At 32.0% G+C, this 19,058-nt stretch overlaps 1 protein-coding gene and 1 pseudogene across 4 annotated transcripts; one reads left to right on the forward strand and one right to left on the reverse strand.

The window, feature by feature from the left end:
* Positions 1-3,817: 3,817 nt before the first annotated feature.
* Positions 3,818-9,484, forward strand: LOC111299211 (3-oxoacyl-[acyl-carrier-protein] synthase II, chloroplastic-like; annotated as a pseudogene). The gene is made up of 14 exons (XR_016329726.1): positions 3,818-4,461; positions 5,340-5,545; positions 5,623-5,826; positions 6,242-6,352; positions 6,443-6,538; positions 6,620-6,665; positions 6,758-6,837; positions 7,234-7,302; positions 7,417-7,501; positions 8,142-8,296; positions 8,394-8,474; positions 8,763-8,822; positions 9,053-9,218; positions 9,346-9,484. The product of XR_016329726.1 is annotated as a 3-oxoacyl-[acyl-carrier-protein] synthase II, chloroplastic-like (transcript).
* Positions 9,485-10,152: 668 nt separating this feature from the next.
* LOC111300385 (respiratory burst oxidase homolog protein E-like) lies at positions 10,153-15,944 on the reverse strand. Of its 3 annotated transcripts, none has more exons than XM_089747244.1 (14): positions 15,191-15,944; positions 14,949-15,081; positions 14,625-14,673; positions 13,869-13,982; positions 13,359-13,781; positions 12,880-13,266; positions 12,706-12,801; positions 12,371-12,486; positions 12,059-12,229; positions 11,814-11,970; positions 11,531-11,734; positions 11,308-11,436; positions 10,949-11,027; positions 10,153-10,501 (listed from the first exon to the last, which is right to left on the reverse strand). In XM_089747244.1, exons 1-14 carry the CDS (start codon positions 15,798-15,800, stop codon positions 10,392-10,394), a joined length of 2,778 nt encoding a protein of 925 aa, XP_089603370.1. In that variant the 5' UTR covers positions 15,801-15,944; the 3' UTR covers positions 10,153-10,391. The 3 variants fall into 3 exon arrangements, with proteins under 3 accessions (XP_089603370.1, XP_022751762.2, XP_089603369.1); XM_022896027.2 differs by having other exon boundaries at positions 14,949-15,108; XM_089747243.1 differs by having other exon boundaries at positions 13,359-13,982; positions 14,949-15,108.
* Between the last annotated feature and the right edge of the window lie 3,114 nt (positions 15,945-19,058).

Consider the following 19,058-nt stretch of genomic DNA (forward strand, 5'->3'; position numbering starts at 1 on the left):
AGTTACTTAAATGATTGTAAATAACTAAATACTATGAGTAAATAGTAATATCTTTAATTACTGGTGGTAACTTTTTCTTACTAGGGTAGAAAATGTTGGATTGAGAAAAATCAATGAGTCATTTGCACATAAAACAAATTAAAAGCATTGACAAGAATTGCAGAGAAATATAGGCTGAGTTCTGTAAATTTACAAGTAACTACTCAACCTTTCTATCATAACATTATCAGCATTAATGGAATTTCTCTTATATTATCAATCAAAATCATCAAGAACAAAAAATCTTTGACAAGAAGAAGCATGAAATATTTGGTGGAGACGAGATGTTTACTTGGATAAGAAATCTCTCAATCCTTTAGTATGGAAACGTTGAACTTGAATCCAACATCAGGTAGTTGCATGTCGTTTGTCCTTTTCAATGTCACGCCTAGTACAAGGAGTTAGAAATAAGTGTTGTTTGCATCTAAAAGTAAAAATATTTTAGAATTCTGTTGAGAAAAATGTAGCTTTGGTCACCAATATCTGACTTCTTTGCTCAATCCTCTTCACTTCAGTAAGTAGTGTAGTTCTTTGATAAGTTTGGTCAGCGAACATTGGATTTTTACAGGCAAGGCAACCACCAACCCCTTCCATTCTACTAGACTAACGGAACAGTAAAAGTTTCTCATTGGCCCAAAGTTACCACTTTCTCCACCACATTCTCAGCTGCCAAACATAAATGAGAAGTTAATGGTATAAGAAAATACTTGTCCTACATGCACGAATCTGTCAAGTGATCTGTCAGAAAAATCTTTTTTGTCCACTGTGAAGAATCTTTTTCTAGAAACACTTTTCAGGGTTAGGGCCATCGCATGATCGATGTGATTTTTTTTTTTCCATCCTAAAAATAACTTTTGGAATACTTATTCAAGAGATTTATTATTTTCTTCTATATTTTTATAAAACTCCATTAAATCCCTTTTTTTTTTTTTTAAAGCCATGTGCCAAAAGCAGAATTCTATATGTAGCTAAGGGTATCAATCCAATTAATCTTTAGGTAGATTTCTCAATTTAAAACACACATGATAATATAATATAAAAATGATATAAATAAAAAATATAAAAAATATATAATTTGAAATTTTAATAAAAAATATAAATAAATTCAACAAAATAAAAAAATATATTTTATATTTTTATATCGATATAAATTATAATACGTAATTTTTATATAAATATATAAATTATTAATATTTTATATAATATAAATATACAAATTGTTAAGTTTATTATTAGGGTAAGCAAATTGTTTTCAAAATAGTGATTTACTAATATTCAAGCTTCCCAAAAAAAGCAGTGATAAGAAAAAAATTCAAATGTAAGCAAATGGTAAAAGCGAGTCACAAACCTCATATTAATAGAAAAAAAAAAGTGACGTGCAATAAAAATAAAGCCTAAAAAGTAAAATGTAATAGTTCATGACCTAATATTTGCTATTTGGCAAACAATTCGCAACTGCCAAGGTGCCATCACCCCTACAGCCAAATTCCAATCCACCCAAACAAACAATGAAAAAAAAAAAAAAAAACAGAAAGAGAGAGAAGGAATATGAACAGAAGAATAATATATAATATATCTCTAAGCAAAATGTAGAGATTTAATTTCAACATAACATTTGCAAAATATGAAATCAAACTAATGAATGTCACTGTCGATTTTGGTTTGGGATAATAGGATGGAAACAGACTTAAATTGATGGAGAAATTCAAAGAGGGAATGGGGAGGAAATTTCAGATATACTTTAAAAATTCTTGTTTTCTCCGACCATTTCAATGTTTTTTTTTTTTTTTTGCGATATCGATTTTTTTTATAATTACACATAAAAATATGATCCGTAGACTTTTTTATTTTTATTTTTTTCAATTAACAGTTGTAATGAAATGAGTAAGACAAATGGGTGAAAATAAGCAAATATATATATTAAAAATTTATGAAAGTTAACATCAAATAAGAAAGAAAAACAGAGACAAACTAAGGCCCTGTTTCGATGTAACTATACTTCCATGTAATTAGCACCCAAAAAATCAATAATTATATCTAAGAATTATATCTAAGAATATAATCGATTGAGTTTAAGTCAGTATAATATTAAACTTAAATTCGAATTTGATTCGAAATTTGAGATTCAAAATTCTATTTGAATTCGACTCAAGATAAAAATCAAATTATTCGAATTCGTTCGATTAATATGTAAAAATAAACTCGATTCTTATATTTAACAAAAATTCGATTATTTGTACTTGAGCTTGAGCTCAAGTTTAAGATATTTTATTAATTAAATAATAAAAAATATATTTAAATATAAAAGATCAATTAATTAATAAATTACTCGAATCGAATATAATAATACTCAAATTTAACTCGATCGATAAATTAAGTTATTCGAATTAGACTCGATAATAAATAAATTAAATTTAAAATTTATTCGAATTAAATTTAAATTTTATTTTAATTAAATTTAAATAATTTATGAATATTAATATATCATTTACATAATTGATTATTAGTGAGACACGGCGTATCGCACCACTCACAATTTATTCCGTCATAGCTTTAATTTTTAATTTTACCGCTTTTTCACTTTTTTTTTTAATTTTTGAAATACAATTTAGGGATCACTTAGTTTTTCTTTTTCTTTTTCTTTTTTTATTAAAAAATTAAAAAATAATTAATCTTGAAATATAGTATAGAGATAAAATAATTTAATAATAATTTAATAATTTAATAAATATTAAATAATTAAATATTTTTATTATATACATATTTTAATATAATATATTTAATGATATTTTTTTATTTCAATATAATTTATCTTATTATTACTGTTATTTTTATATTTAAATATACATCTTATTACTAATTTTAATATTATTATAATAATAATTAATTTTAATAATTATTTTTTATACTATTTTTAATTTCATTATTCATTAAAATGAATCCTAAAACTAAAAAAGAGAAGAAGAGGCAGATCCCATAAATGCGAAAGAACATACGTCTAACAAAACAAAACTGTCTTTTTCCTATCTCATTATTATTAACACTCCAAAATCCAAATATTGTATAAATCCATTTTTTTAAATTAAAAATAAAATTTAAAGATTTTTTTATCATATTATAATTAAAGTTAAACTCAAATTTATTGAAATTGCTAAAACTTTGGATTTGAATTATGATTTTTTTTTCAAAATGATACTTTGGATTTGATGAATTTGATCTTTATTTATTAATTAGAAGTTATTACTCATGATTAATGAATATTCTTTTGTGCTAATGAAATCTTTCTCCTACTTAAAAAAGAAAAAGAAATTAAATATTTTAAATGAACTTATTAAAAAGATATTTTAAATACAAATAATAGTTTTTTAAAGAAGTGGATGTGACCGCAAATCAAAACCTCTAAACAAAAAAAAACCAATTGTTTTTAAGAGCAAAAGAGTCATTTCAAGAACAAATCCAAACAGAAAAAACATTTATACTATAATAAATATTGTTATTATTAAAAATTAAATCTGATAATTTATATATTTATATTATATAAAATATTAAAATTTATACATTTATATTGTATTTAACATAAAATTACTAATTATAATTGTATCAAAATAAAAATAAAAAAAATATATTTTAATTTTATTAAATTTATATATAATAATTATTAAAATTTTAAGTTATATTATTTTTATATCTATTTATATTATATTGCCTTAGATTGAGAAGCTTTTGGAAACTCAAACTCTCAATCAATAATAAATACAGAAGAGAGAGAAAGGAGAGTATTGGCGGTCTCTTACACTAAAGGGGACTACAGGCTACTGAGATTGCCGAGATGCTATACTCTGTCCTTCTTCTTCTTCGACATTTCCATTTTTGTCACTTTTGTTTTGTTTTTTCGATTGATGGGCTGCTAGATTTTATTAATCTCACATAAAAAAATCTATCTTTATCCAAGCCCAAATCTTCCTACTCTTTTGTATTTTCAGTTGTTTTTATTTGTTTTTGGGATGGCATCTTCATCACTGGTAAGTCCGCTATGCACGTGGCTGGTGGCTGCTTGCATGTCGGTCACGTGCGGGAAGGATCATTCACAGTCTCCAATGCTCCATTCATCAGTCTCTTCTTCTTCTTCCAAGAGACTCGGCCGCAGGGCTCGTAATAGAAGGAGAGCTCTTCTTTCTCAATTCTGTGGTGGCTCAACCAGCAGCAGGGACGGGAGCTTGGTTTCGTTGTTTTGTGGATCCAACATTCAAGGCTTGATGACTTCCTGCTTGGCTTTTGAGCCCTGTAATGACTACTATTCCTCCAAAAATGGTAGCTTTTTTGGTCAAAATGGCAACTTTTCTTCTTTCTTTGGATCCAAAAATATTTCCTTCGATAATAATCGCAAGCACCGAAGGCTCAATCGAGGAGCTGTCCGTTCTGGTAATTTTAGCGGCTTCTTTTATGCAATTGAAAAGTGAATGTTGGTTTTTGCTTCCTTTTCAAATCTGGGTCCTTTTCTTTTTTGTTCTTTTTTTGTCAGCTGTTTTGGTTTGTTTAGTATTTGACAAAGGATTAGTCTTCTTTACGCATGAATTTAATTTCTTTTGTTGTTTGAATTTGACCCTTTATTAGAGAATTGTGTTTTTGTTTTTTTTATTTTTAATATTTTCCCTTTCTTCAATTGCTTTGCCTAAAAACAAATTTAGAAATGAAAATGAAAAAAAAAAAAATCTTACCATAAATATAGCATATAGTAAGATTTTTTTTTTTTAAATTTATGACCTTAATCATAATTAGGTGAGATTCATACAGAAAAAAAAATCAATTATGATTCAGTTAAAACTTTAGTTAAGAGTCAGAAATGTAGTTCAATTTATGTTGCTTTTCATTTTTCTCAGAAACTCTAAATTTAATAAAAACAGATGATACATGTCCAAAATTTGGTACTGGCTCTGCAGACTGTATTATGATGATTAAATTTTAATTACAGATTTTTCTCTCTTGTCATCCTACCTTTAGTCTTTCTTTTATATCAGGCAGTTGATGTAGGTTGGTAGTATTTATTGTCTTGCTTGATGAGCATTGTAGAATAGTCTTTTCATGGTTTTGCTGCCACCTAGATATAAAATGGTAACACATTTGTTTGTGTATACTAAATTTCTGGGTTTTTCTATGTATATGTGATTGTGTGCTTATGCGTGTATATTATCTGCTAAATGGTGGTGATAGAGAAAATAAATTTCTTCATGCCTTGAATTTAATAAAACTTACGAGTTAAATTACACGCAATCTGTGGGTTAATTTATTTAAAAACTTAGGAGAAGCCATGGCTATAGCCGTGCAACCAGCAAGAGAAATCACAACAAAGAAGAAACCTCCTATGAAGCAAAGACGAGTTGTTGTGACTGGAATGGGAGTTGTAACTCCACTTGGCCATGACCTTGATGTCTTCTATAACAATTTGCTTGAGGGTGCCAGTGGTATAAGTGAAATCGAGACTTTTGACTGTGCCCAGTTTCCAACTGTAAGTTGTGTTTGAGATCTCTCATCTGCTGTTATTTGCACGAGTGCTTTTTCTTACTGCTCTCGTTTTCTCTCTAGAGAATTGCTGGAGAGATCAAATCTTTCTCAACTGATGGATGGATTGCTCCAAAACTTTCCAAGAGAATGGACAAATTCATGCTTTATATGCTTATTGCTGGAAAGAAAGCCTTGGAAGATGGTGGAGTAACTGAAGATGTAATGGAGGAATTAGATAAAGTGAAATGTGGAGTTTTGATTGGTTCAGCAATGGGTGGCATGAAGGTAAATTCTGCAGTCTATAGTTTGTATGCCTTTATTAGTTTATTTTGTAAAATTAAGGGATGCTTGGAAAACAGAAAAGAGCTGACAAGCACTTCTATTTATCAATATTAAACTTGGTGCCAGTGGAGTGTGAACACCAGCAGCTGGGCTTCATGGTTTTAGTACAACAGAACATGCTGACAACAGTTAACTGCATACTTTAAATGAGAGTGGTAAATTTTTTTTAATACTAGCTTAGCATTTAAAGCCAGCCTCAATGTAAAATGTTTTCTAAAAAATGAAAAGCAGTATAGTATATAGCATCCAGCAAGAAGGCCACATGACCTTAAAACTGGATTAAGAAACGAACATTTTTGCAATATAGCTTTTCTTTGTCTATCCGTTGATTCATTTAGGTGGTTTGTTGAATGACCAGGTTTTCAATGATGCAATTGAAGCTTTGAGGATTTCATACAAGAAGATGAATCCTTTTTGCGTGCCATTTGCTACTACAAATATGGGTTCTGCGGTGCTTGCAATGGATTTGGTTAGCTTAAATTTAGATTCTGCAATGTTAAATGCACCTTGATGGATGTTAATAGTTGGACTTCGAGCTTTAAATTGATGATTTCTTCAGGGATGGATGGGCCCTAACTATTCAATCTCCACTGCATGTGCTACAAGCAACTTTTGTATATTAAATGCAGCAAACCATGTGATTAGAGGCGAAGCTGTAAGTTGAGCAAGAAAGACCCAATATATTATGGTATAATTTGAATGCACCATATCTGAGGTATTTGAAACAAAATTGCAGGATATGATGCTCTGTGGTGGCTCTGATGCGGCAATTATACCCATTGGTATCTCTTTCTCATTTGCTTATTTGACATCATTTTATAATCTTTCCGCTTGGTACATCAGGACATACTCTATTTTGTGATTTTTTATTCAGGGTTGGGAGGATTTGTGGCATGCAGAGCACTCTCTGAGAGGAACAATGATCCTACTAAAGCTTCACGCCCTTGGGATGTTGTAATGTTTCAATAACTCTTGAGCTTCCAGACCATTGTTTTTCCTTTTGCTGTTGGTTTATCTCCAAGTTCTAGGAAAAAAAAAAAGGGCAGTAAAACTGAGAATGAGTTAATGAACTATGTGGAAACTAATGATAACTATTTTACCATTTGAATGTGAAAGCAACCTTTTTTGTTATGGAAAATTGGGCGTACCACTGTTGTTGTCATGTCTTTTAACTCTTTAGGTCACAACTCATTATGAATAAGTTATGCATCTGAAAATGGGATTTTCAACAAATTTTCTCTCTATATTTATCAAGTATTTTCCACTCAAAGCAGTTATTTAATGCGCAAAAATTTTGTGTCTGATTCATGTTTGTTATTCACTTAGATAGTGGTTCTAATTTTTCCACAGAATCGTGATGGATTTGTCATGGGGGAAGGTGCTGGGGTTCTGCTTTTGGAAGAATTGGAGCATGCTAAGGTACACTTTCTTTAACCCTACAAAGCCACTAAGCTGTTGTTTTGCACTTATGGGTTGTGGTGAATTTACTGATTATGTAGATTAGTTTAACGAGTTTAGGTTTCTGATTTGCAGAGGAGAGGTGCCACCATATATGCAGAATTTCTGGGTGGGAGTTTCACTTGTGATGCTTATCACTTGACTGAGCCACGCCCTGATGGTACCGAGCAACATCTTTAATACTACAATTGTTTCTTCCTTAATCCATATTTTATTTCTATCTGTTGTCTCATTGTAGAGCTTTTGTTTTGATGACAATGAGTCTTGTAGAGCATTTTTATGAGAATAATTCTGTGTAAGAGACTATAGATAGAGTTATGACGAACCTTAGGTCAACATCTTGATCTACTGTTCTAATATTTGCTACAAGATTAACACTCATATTTACATAGCTGCATTAACTATATGTGGTGGCAGTACCACAAAGACACGGCCAGAACTTGAAATCTACATGAGTAGTAGTTGACTTTGGCTTTTGATTTTTTTGGCACATAGGCATGTTTTTACTTTAGTGCTAACCCTGCTCATACTTCATTGCCTTTTCTGTTAGACAATAATTTCATTGGTAAAAGGCATTTGTCTTAAGTCATTATAGATGCATATCTTGATCTTAGGTAGAGATGCTATTAGGGTTTCATTCTCGCTTGTACTGGTTAACCATAATAAATATCTTGAGATTACAACCTATGCGTCTTCCTTTGAATATGGAATTAGTGATATTTCACATGTTTCTTCTGCAGCAACACATGCTACTGTATGAAAGATTAAACTAACATCCATCTTGTGAAATCTGAAAATAGGAGTTGGTATCATTCGCTGTATTGAAAAGGCCTTAGCTCAGTCTGGAGTATCTAGAGAAGATGTGAATTATATTAATGCTCATGCTACATCTACACCAGGTGGAGACATTAAAGAATACCAGGCTCTTCTACATTGTTTTGGCAATAATCCTGAGGTTTGCAGGATTTTCTCTAATAATTGGATCTTTATGCATAATCTGTTTCACATATTTCTGCCTTGTGATTATTGATGAGATCTCTGGTCATTTGCAGTTAAGGGTGAACTCTACAAAGTCAATGATTGGTCACCTACTGGGAGCTGCTGGTGCTGTCGAAGCTGTTGCAGCAGTACAAGTAAGCCATTTAGAGATTTGATAATGCTTTTATGTTAGATTTAGAAAACAGACTCCATGTCTGTAATATTTTACTGCTGAATTTTTGTTGGTTGTGTTCTGTTCTACAAGAAGACTGATTGCTCTCGCTATTTCCTCGCTTTTCCTGTTTTGTGGCTATATGATATGAGGACTTCAGTTGCAGTTACTACGCTCCTTATCTTCTTTCTCTCATGTTTTTTTCCCTTTCTTTTCTTTTCTTTCTTTTTTCGAACCTGAGCATTCTGCTGGTAATGTCTATTTATTGTAGGCAATAAGGACTGGTTGGGTTCATCCAAATATCAACCTGGAAAACCCAGATGAAGGAGTGGTATGTTGCGCCTTCCCTCTTCTTTATTTATTTATTTTTAAGTTATGCTGTGCATCAGTTTTTGCTTCTTAATATGTTAATACTTTTGTGAATTTTTTTTCTTTATTTGGGTCACTTTCTATAACCCCTAACTTGTTGATCTTTTTAAATGGAACTCTATCTTCTTTTTTTTTTTTTTGCCCTTTAGTTTACCAATTAAACTATCTTATGTTGCCAACACGTCTATTCAGGACAAAAATGTGCTAGTTGGGGCCAAAGAAAGAAAGAATGAATATTAAGGCAGCATTGTCTAATTCTTTTGGGTTTGGCGGCCACAACTCCTCTATCATTTTTGCCCCATACAAGTAAAATAGTTCAAGCATTGCTCTTCCTGTGTTTTCTTATATTCGGCTGAAGGTATTTAAGTTCATTCAAGGAGAAAATTTTAAAATCCTAATGCATATTATGTCAGCAACAGCTGCTGATCTATGTAATTTCCATCAGCTATTTTGTTAACTGTTAATGAGTCAGCTACATCATGCAGAGTAAACGGGAAATCTCTTCCGTAGACAAACATCACTTTGAAAGGGTTATTATAGGAAGTATGGTGGCCAGGTCCCAGGTGGCGGAGCTTTTTATAATAGACCTGACTGTATGGCTCTATACGAGGAATGAGGACGTTCAGAGTTTAACTGTTTTTGAATGTTTCATTTTTTTTTCTCTTAAAATTAGCTACAATGAAGGTTTTAGTCATTTAGATGACATGCATGGGCCATTGAACCACCAGCAGATGTTGTCCTGGTCTCGTAATTTTTGTTTTCATGTACAAGAAAATGGCTGATCTTGACAGTCAATTTGTAATGAATTTTGAACTGGCAGATCCCAGATTACACTTGTAGAGTGGTGGTGTATGGCTTTATGTTCATGCAAGCCTGTTTTCTTCCCTTGTGTTTTTAATCGCTATCCTCTTCCCCTGGATCCCCTTCACCTGCCCTTGGAAGAAAAATAAAAGTTATATGTCTATTTATTCATGATATTTCCCACAAAACTAAGAGATCTCTTTGATATATTAGTTTTGATTATTCTCGTATAATTTGTATAAACTTTAGATAGTAAGCATGAAAGAAAACATGGGCCTTTAAATGTGTTCGGAAGTCTAGATTTTGGAAGGACGCTACTCTTCTTCTTTACCATGTTTGAGAGTGGAGAAACGATTAAAGGACCCGTTCAAAACTCTGTGCGACATGCTGTGCTGCTAGAATTTTTGTCAGTTACACTCTCAAAAGACGATTAGTAACATTAACCTCTCAAATCCTGTTAGATTTCATGTTATGAAATGGTACTAGTTTGTCTCGCAAAGCGCATTTTTTTCCTCATTTTCCCATAGAATTTCTAGAAATGCAACAATATCTGACCTTCGCTGATCCTGAAAGATCATTGCTTGTAGTGCAAATATGGAACATGTATCTGTGTGTGTGTGTGTGTGTGTGTATATATATGTATATTTCTCTCCATATTTCTTCGAATATGTAGTTACAAAAAGAAAAAAGAACACGTTGGCATCTATGCACTCCATCTATGCAAGGATCCTTAGAAATATTCCTTGTGGAATTCAAACCTCGTCGATGTCGTGTGACTCAGCTCCCGTGATAACTTGTTCAATTCCTTTGCCAACACCGGCATTCCACAATAGAACACTCCTGCAGTTTTAACAATATCAGAATTCTTGTTTAATGGGTCTGTCTCGAAAACTTGGTTAGACAAATTATTAGTATGATTGCTAAGCATTTTCTTGATTGAAATGCAAAAGAAAACTCTGAATGATTCTAATATATATAGTTTTAACACAAGATCAAATAGTTGGAAATTTCCAGATTGAATTGGGCTACCATCTTCGTTTTTTTCTTTTGGTTTTTTTTATTAATCCGATTAAACATGACAACTGGTGGTTGCGTACAGCCTTTTGATGCTATATTTTAGTTCCCGTAGTAGGTTGGATTGAATGGGAGCCAATTATGGTCAGTCTCGTTGGCAGAATCTAAAACTAATATCCCACTCTTAAATCCATTTTACAAGCCTTCTGCGTAAGCAACAAAGTCTCTTTGATTTAATAATATCTTCTTATGGCCAGAAATATATATATTTACCTACTGTGGCATGAGGATGTTTTGAAGCTATTTTTCTGAACACTTCGTTCCAGTTAGGCCTTGCGAAATGTGTCCTTACCTGCAGCAAATTATTAAAAATCCAAAGGGTTAGTCACTACTCAAGCAAATAATTGAATAGTTGGAAATGTTTAAATGGTTGTTTGGTAGGTGAGAAAGTATGCAAAGAAAATCACAGATGTTGACAATGAAGAAAATCTATCCTTCAATTGGGTAAATGATATGCACATTTCAGTTACGTACTCCTAAAAATTTTTATGAAACTTTCACTTGATTAATAACTGATAAATAAAGATTACTCGATCGAAAATGACTTCTTTCTAGGGAAAGAAAGATCATACTCGGGTTCCTGATAGGATGTCAACACCATGTTTAGCGTGATTCAGAGCTTGGACCATCGTAATCAAGGTTGATCTTGCATCCCCTTCTTCATAAACACTTGTCAGGTAGTTGTGCAGCTCAATCTGACCCTGTTTTAGAGTTGAAATAGCAAGAATAAGATATTACTTATGGAAGCTTATCCATTTAATGATAAAAAAATGGCTCTAAAGTTGTATATATTACTTTGTGATCCATTTCTGCAACTTCATCCATTACTCCTTTAAACCATTCAAAGGACCCCGGTTCCCTGGTGACCCAGTAGAAATAAGCATTTCTAGTCCTCTGTGACTTCTTTCCACCAATATTCAAACTTGAATTAGCAGTAAAATTCGAAGATGCAAGACTATTCCAGCTGTCGTCTGATTTAGTCATTTCTGTGGTTGAATCCTATTCCAACAAAGCCGCAGATATTCTTAGTGTATTAAAATATGCAGAAAACATTCCCATAGAAAGTGGCTTGACCTACCATTTGGTCTTCTGCTCTTGAATTGTTTAAAAGATCTCTGAGGATGCTTATGAAAGGGGTTGCTCCAATTCCTAGCCCCACAAGGAGTAGAACATCATAATTCCTGTAGTCCTGTGCCGGAGCCCCATATGGACCATCAACAAGCAACTTCGGTTGGCTGCAGCAGTAAACATGTTGAGTTAATACTTCTCAGATCTCACAATTGAATTTGAATATAAGAAGTTGTTTCCTACTAATACAATTACCCATTCTGATCAATATGTCCAGGCTGACCAAATCTAGCTCGGCCTATAACAAATGGCGAGTCATTAACATCTGTGAAAACTCGTTTCAATTCCTGCGTCCAGTCTCCCACTGTCCGGATGTGAACGCTAAGATGCTCATCTCCTGTTGCTGAAGTGATAGAAAATGGGTGCCTAAAATGAATTTAAGTGTGAGTTCAATGCGCCAAAAAAGAACAAATAAAGTTCCAAAAATGATTGTTAAGATTTCAAACAAAGTAATTAAAGACCATTTAAGATTAGATGAAGCAGGGTATCTTTCAAAGTCACACTTACCATTCAAATGGGGAGATTGATGGGCACTGTAGAAATATGTACTGCCCACTTTTGTACTTGAATCCTTGTGGTTTTGACATAACGATGCTGAAGACATTTCCTGGTAGTACTGAAACCTGTGAATGACATTAAAAAAAAAAAAAACCTGTAAATGCCCTGCAGTAATCTTCTTTCACTTTTTTTTTCCCCAGAAAAACTGCATTCTTTTTGTTTCCGTAAGACATGAATATCATATTGTTATGTTCTTCCTTCCGTTAATATAATTACAATACTCAAATTGTTATGTCAAAATTTAGCCAAACAGAATAGTAAGGAAAATAACTTAATCAAATTACCTTATATATTTTTACAGAATAATGTTCTGATCTGCATGTTCTTACACTACGTTCCCCTATGTAAAGCAGCAATGGAACAGAGACGTACATCCATGTCTGCAACACCAACATGTTTAGTACTTGGCATGTATTCTGTCATTCTCATAGAAAGAACTATGATCATAAAGGTCTTACCGATCTCTGATACCACTTGTGGGCCAAGAACAAGAATGTTCCATGGATTACTAGCAAAATGTAGACAAGACCAAGAAGATGGTGAGAATACCAGAATGCATTGAAGCCTGTCAATCTGTTGAACGGTGCAGGGAGTCTCAATACATTCTTGCGGAAGTGACTTGTTGCTAATATAAATGCAAGGGCCATGAAAATCACCATCGAAATCCCTGTCACGCCTAGAATACCAATCAAAAGCTCTGAATATGAGGGTCTTTTGCCATGACTGAAATCAGAGGCTATGAGAGCAAATTTTTCTGGAGAAGCGTGAGTAAGGCGGATAAAATCACATGACAAGTGGCTTCCTGCATGGACGACGACTCCAATGGCTATAGCACATGCAATTGTCTGTGAAATTGAGGGAACAAAAATTTTTTTGTTAAAATAAAATAAATTAGTGAGTTTACAAAGTCCAAGTCCATTAAGTAACCCTTTTTTACCTTGTGGAAATTAATGTTGTCATCAAAAGGAACAAAGGACCTTGCTTTAGTGGACCGAAGCCAGGTCAATGTGTTTCGACAAACTGGTAAAAGAATTAGAGCCATGTTGAGCTTGAGAGTCTCGGCAGCCCCTTTGGCAGTGCACAAGCAATATCCCATAACTTGAAATGCTGCCCTGTTTTTATATTGCATGAATTTCCAGGCAAAAAGGGCTGCCATTACCATCATCCAAAGCAACAAAATCCATCCCCTTCGCCAGTTTTCTAATATCAAGCACCGGAATTTAAAGCACACTCCTCGAAACATGTTTTTGGGTCTGACTGAACTTATGTTCTGATTCCACCCAACACTTGCTGCGCTAAGTGGCCTGCTGTAGTTCATATAAGTATCTCTCTGTAGGAGTAGCGTTTCCAACTGCCATAACTGAAATGAACCCAAAAGAAATGACACAAAAAATCCTACTTGCAAGCATGCCATATTATTTGAGCCAAACATGTCAAAAAATTTTACCTCAATGTAACCAAAATTCTCGGGATCCAGTTCTTCCATGATTAGTGAGGCATATTCTTCAGCTTGTTCTTTCAGCTTGGATAGCTTGTTTGCTGAAGCACTAAGCATTATAAGCTGTTTTTAAAAAAACATGTAATCAAACAAATCAGCAACAAACAAGGATAATGACATTGAAATAATTGAGCCGAAGTTTAATTTAATTGGCTTTTGGAGGACAGGAAAAAAGAATATCAAGTATATACTATATATAGAACATCAATGTGCAATTCGTTTCCGTAACCATATTTTCGTGGGAGTTATTTCAAGTAATAAAAGAATTAGCCCAATAAATGGCAGAAGTGCAATGTCACCATTGGCGAATTTTGTAGCTTTTCGTTTTTTTTTAACTACAAATTTAAACAAGAAGTTATATGAAATCTACCATCAAAGTTCTTGATCATATTAAAAAAGTTGTTAGATTGAAATTAAAAGGATTAACTCATGTTGTCACCAATTACGTCAACAATAATATTTGTATAACTTAAGGCTTAAATATTACTATTCTTGATATATGATTCATTGTATTATGATAATATTGACTAAAACAATTTTGATATAACATTATTTTAAATTTCTTTAAATAAATAAAATAACTCACTTATCCCAAAAAATACTTAATTAAAAGTTTCAAATCTTGATTATTTTCCTTTATTTCTTGTGTTTATATAGATTGTCCACTCAAATTAAAAAATAAATAAATACTGATAATTTGATTACCTCCTGTACTTCTTCCCTTGTGATTCTTCCATCTTCATTGCTGTCAGCCCTGAAATTTTTTTATCTTACTTAGCATAAACAATCATTTTGCTACCCATGAAACATGAACATAAAGTTACTATCAACTGGGCCATAGCCAATCAGCTTTTTATTCAGAAGCTAAAATCAGGTACTTCACGTAACTGCTAAAAGTTGCTGCTCTCAACCAATCAATTCAAAATTGCTCGGTCCAATTTTCCCGGATCAAACCCTTAGTCGCCGTTGGTTTTGTAGAAAAAAAACTCACTCATGCAAGAAAAAATTAAGAAAGAGAAGTAAACTAACATGTCGAAGAAAATCTGAAGACGCGCGTCAAAACTTTGGTCTGAAATCTGTAACCAGAAATCAAGAAGCTCCTCTTTTGTAATTTTCTCAATCCTCTGTCTCTTTCTTCTTGCTAATGCATCGAATATCCCAACTGCAAACTCCTTCGAATCCACCATCCCTACGTCAGAGGACAAAAAAAAAAAATCTAAATTTTCATTTTTTATTTTCTTAGTTGCCAAACAGAGTATCGGATTACGGACCTATGCATTCACCGAAATCTTCTTTTGCAAGCAATCCGTCCTTTGCTAACGAATCGAATCTCAACTCAACTCTTTTCCACATCTCCCCAGCGTCGTTTGCATCGGTGGTTTTACTAATGAACCTCAGCCCTTTTAACGCTCGTTGAGCACTCGATTTCGTCCGTTGAAGCTTAGCCTTGATTCTCCTCTCATCACGCGCCGTAATCCTACGGTCCTGATCAATCTCCGCCGACGACGAAGCTCTCGACGAAGACCCTGAACGTAACCATTGGAACTTCCTCCGAATCCTCGACGTCGCCGAAAGGCTCCTTCCTAAAAATCCGGAAGTAGCCGTTACGGAGGCTTCCTTTTCGTCCGTAATCTGCGGAGTACTCGGCGCCACGCTGCAAAACACTATGGAGTCATTCTCCAGCTCGAGCGTGACTTCGACGAGGTCTTGCTGGTTATTCCTCCGTAAATCGCTGAGAAAAATCGGCAACATTGCTCCACCAACGCTGTAGTCATCTCTAGAAACATCTTCAACGTCTTCCGGTACGTCAAATGAACGGCTGTAGTTGGACAGCTTCGAACTGCTCCTCCCAAACGAGTGCAACGACGCCGGCGACTTCATTAATCAGGTTGGTTTTTCTTAACTCTGTAACGTTGCTGCTTTTTTTTTTTTTGGTGCTTCTGTTATTTCTTTTATTTCTTTTTTTTTTAATTCTGATGCAAGGGGGAAGGATTAATAAAAACAAGACAAACACTTCCCAACCGATCACTTAACACGATTTCAACGCTTTTGAGATTAGTCGTGCGCTTATTTCAGAGTAGTTGAGGTTTTGCCAAACAAATTCTTGAAAAATACTGTGCCCCCCCACTAATAATAATTATATTTACAATTAAGTAAGGAGGAAAGGAGAAGAATAAGCAGAGTTGGGCTTGTTTGCTTGTATAAATTAAACAAAGGTAAACAACGTGAAGGTTTTTGGGTGATGAGGTCAATGCGGAAGGTGAGAGTTTGGAAGATATATGTTCATATATATATATATATATATATAGTGTATAATTTTTTTTGTGTTATGGTTTGGGCTGGCCATTTATTCATAAGGTTTGATTTGTATCGATGAAGAAATTTTTATTAAATTGTTTTTAAGAATGAATTTCTTTTAAAAAACTTAATATAAGTTTTATTTTTTTTCTTTGTTGCTTATTGGAGTTATTTAATTTATTAAAGAAGAAAAAAAAAAACATTGATTTGTAAGGATTTCTCCCTTTTTTTTCGTTGAAAAGAAAAACGTACTTTGGTGATCGGAGAGTCATAGTTTAGAAAGTGACAATCTAGTGATTGGTGAAGAGAAAATATTGAAATTTTTTTCATGTGAGTAAATATAAAAAAATAAAAGCTCGATAATTCAGAAGAGTGAAAATCGTGTGAATTTCTTCCTAGTTGTTTAGCTGTAGAATCATGCCATCGTTACATGGTTATGGCAATTAAAAAAAAAAAAAAAAAGAAGACATTTTTTTTCAATTCTTGGCCAAGTGAAACCACATCGCTTTTCCTGCTGATTTTTTTTTTTTTTTTTGGTGTTGATATAACAAAATTAAATAAATATTTAATAATAATAATAATATAATTGATGTAGTTGCCATGTTCGTGTCTCCCACTTTCTGCTATATCACACCCCTTTTCTTTGAAGCTACCATTGCAATACGGAAAAAGAAGCTGCTTCCTCTTTCTCCAATTTTTTTTTTTGTCTTTTCTCTGACCACAAAGCTGCAAAATTATATGGCCAGACACGCCACTGCCTTGATTAGCTTCCCATTTACCCCATGTAATTCCATTTTGAAAACGTTTCTTTGTCTAATATGCACTAGAAGAAAAAAGGTAGATAGAATTCTGCTCAACATCTCCTTTTCCTTAACTTTTTCTTTTAACACTCCAATCCATTATAGATAATAATGTTAATTACCATATATGTCAAGTTCTATTGTACTGCTACTTCATGCATGCTGGTAAATGGGAAGATCAACTAATGCTTATACTATTGTTATTATATTTTTTACAAAAGTTCATGAATTATAATAAAATATTTAATATGATGTTTGAATTTTAAATTTTTTTAATATGATATTTAAATTATAAATCTCTTAATTAATATGATACTTAAAGAGTTATTTGTTTATCACGAATCATCATTTAATCACATTAAGAGTATATGTCATATTAGTTATAAATTTATAATTCAATTATCATATTAAAAATTTTTAAAAATCAAATATTACATTGAATATTTGTAACATTAAACCTTTACGAAATATATATCTATTTTTTTTGACAAAGAGTTTGCAACCTCATATGAGAAGAAATTTGTATATATTTGGATTTGAACTGTAACTCTATTAAATTTTACTTTTTAAAATTAATTATATAAATTAATTGAATTAAATTTTTGTATATATATATATTATTGTTTATATTTTTTGACTTTTTCAGAACTAATGTTTTCATGTTGGATTACCAGAATCTAGAAACAGTATGTAAAAGATAATCAAATCTCACCTTCAAAAAGAAAAATCAAAATGTACATTAAATTCTCCCACCCACAAAAACAATAGTTTTGGTTTCTTTATTTTATTACAAGAGTGTATATAAAATATGGCTAATGCAGACTATATAATAAAGGACATGAAGTCTAGGTAGGAAATAAATCAACAATAAGCCTGGTCAAAATCTAAAAACCAAAAAACCTGTCTGATTTCTGATTGGAAGCCCTTCTAGAAGGTCCGCATGCATTTGCAGTACATTCGAAAGTAAACCCCTCTTATCTATGATTGTGTACTTTACAACTTCAATGTCTTGCTTTTTCTTTTTTTTAAGAAAAAAAAATCATGTTTTTAGCTGATGAACTCCTTTGCTGCACCCACAATTCATTTCACCTACTTTCTCTTCACTGCAGCATCATTAATTTTTTTTTTAATTAATGGTTGTTGCATTTATGAGCGTTCAATCAACGTTCAAAGCTCCCAGTTGAAAATTTCTTACCTATCTAGCGGAACATCGTAAATGAAAAAAAAAAAATCGAATTTCTTGAATCACAAGATAATCATGAAATTTTCATGAAATTAAGATGAAATTTACTCTCAATTATTTGAGAAAAGGATCTCTAGTTTGGGGATTGAATATGTATCATGAATGCTGTATATATTTTAATATGTTTTCTAGCGATTGGATTCGGTAAAAAAATTTTTACAGTGTAAAAAATTTTTATCTCTTTCAAATCAATTATTGTGATTAGTCTTATGAGAGACTATTAAATCCAAACGTAAAATCATGAAAGAACATAATTTATTAATCTTAATAATTCACTGATTATATTTTCTAATTTAGAAAGTGGTTGATCTAATATCTCAACCTACTCTAATGCTAAAATTTTGTATATTAGATTATTTGATACCAAATCGATGTATACCGAATTAATAAATAAAAAATTAAAAAAAATTTCAAAGAAAATTCAACTTTTCATATTTTATTTTGATTCAAAATCACTCCAAAACAGTTATAAGTTAGACCTTTATATAAAGTTAGTCAAATCCTAATTGATGATAATCGATATAAATAATTATAAGCATTAACAAATATTTTTAAAAGGCAAATAAATAATATCTTAAGATAATTTTAAATAATAAATAAAATAATAAGATAAATCCAAAAATAAAATACTATAATAATCTTAATTAAATATCTTAAAATTATAGAATTTCAAGATATGAAAAAAAATTAACATCTTTGCAAAATAGATCCTCATCGTTCTTCACACGGTTTTTTTTTTTTTTTTTTTTTTCATGGATAATGTAATATATATGCTTAGATGGATGTTACTCGGTGCCT

This window comes from Durio zibethinus, chromosome 18, assembly GCF_047325235.1.
Source record: "Durio zibethinus cultivar Kanyao isolate XHJ-2024 chromosome 18, ASM4732523v1, whole genome shotgun sequence".
NCBI classification, from domain to species: domain Eukaryota; kingdom Viridiplantae; phylum Streptophyta; class Magnoliopsida; order Malvales; family Malvaceae; genus Durio; species Durio zibethinus.

Bases quoted from the DNA above. Each gene is read 5' to 3' on its own strand.
- LOC111300385 (XM_089747243.1), bottom strand. From the start codon at position 15,800: ATGAAGTCGCCGGCGTCGTTGCACTCGTTTGGGAGGAGCAGTTCGAAG. The intron at 11,971-12,058 runs GTAATTGTATTA...TTACTGCTGCAG, and splicing joins GGACATATTGATCAGAATGG to CCAACCGAAGTTGCTTGTTG. The intron at 10,502-10,948 runs GTAAATATATAT...TTAAAACTGCAG, and splicing joins ACATCCTCATGCCACAGTAG to GAGTGTTCTATTGTGGAATG.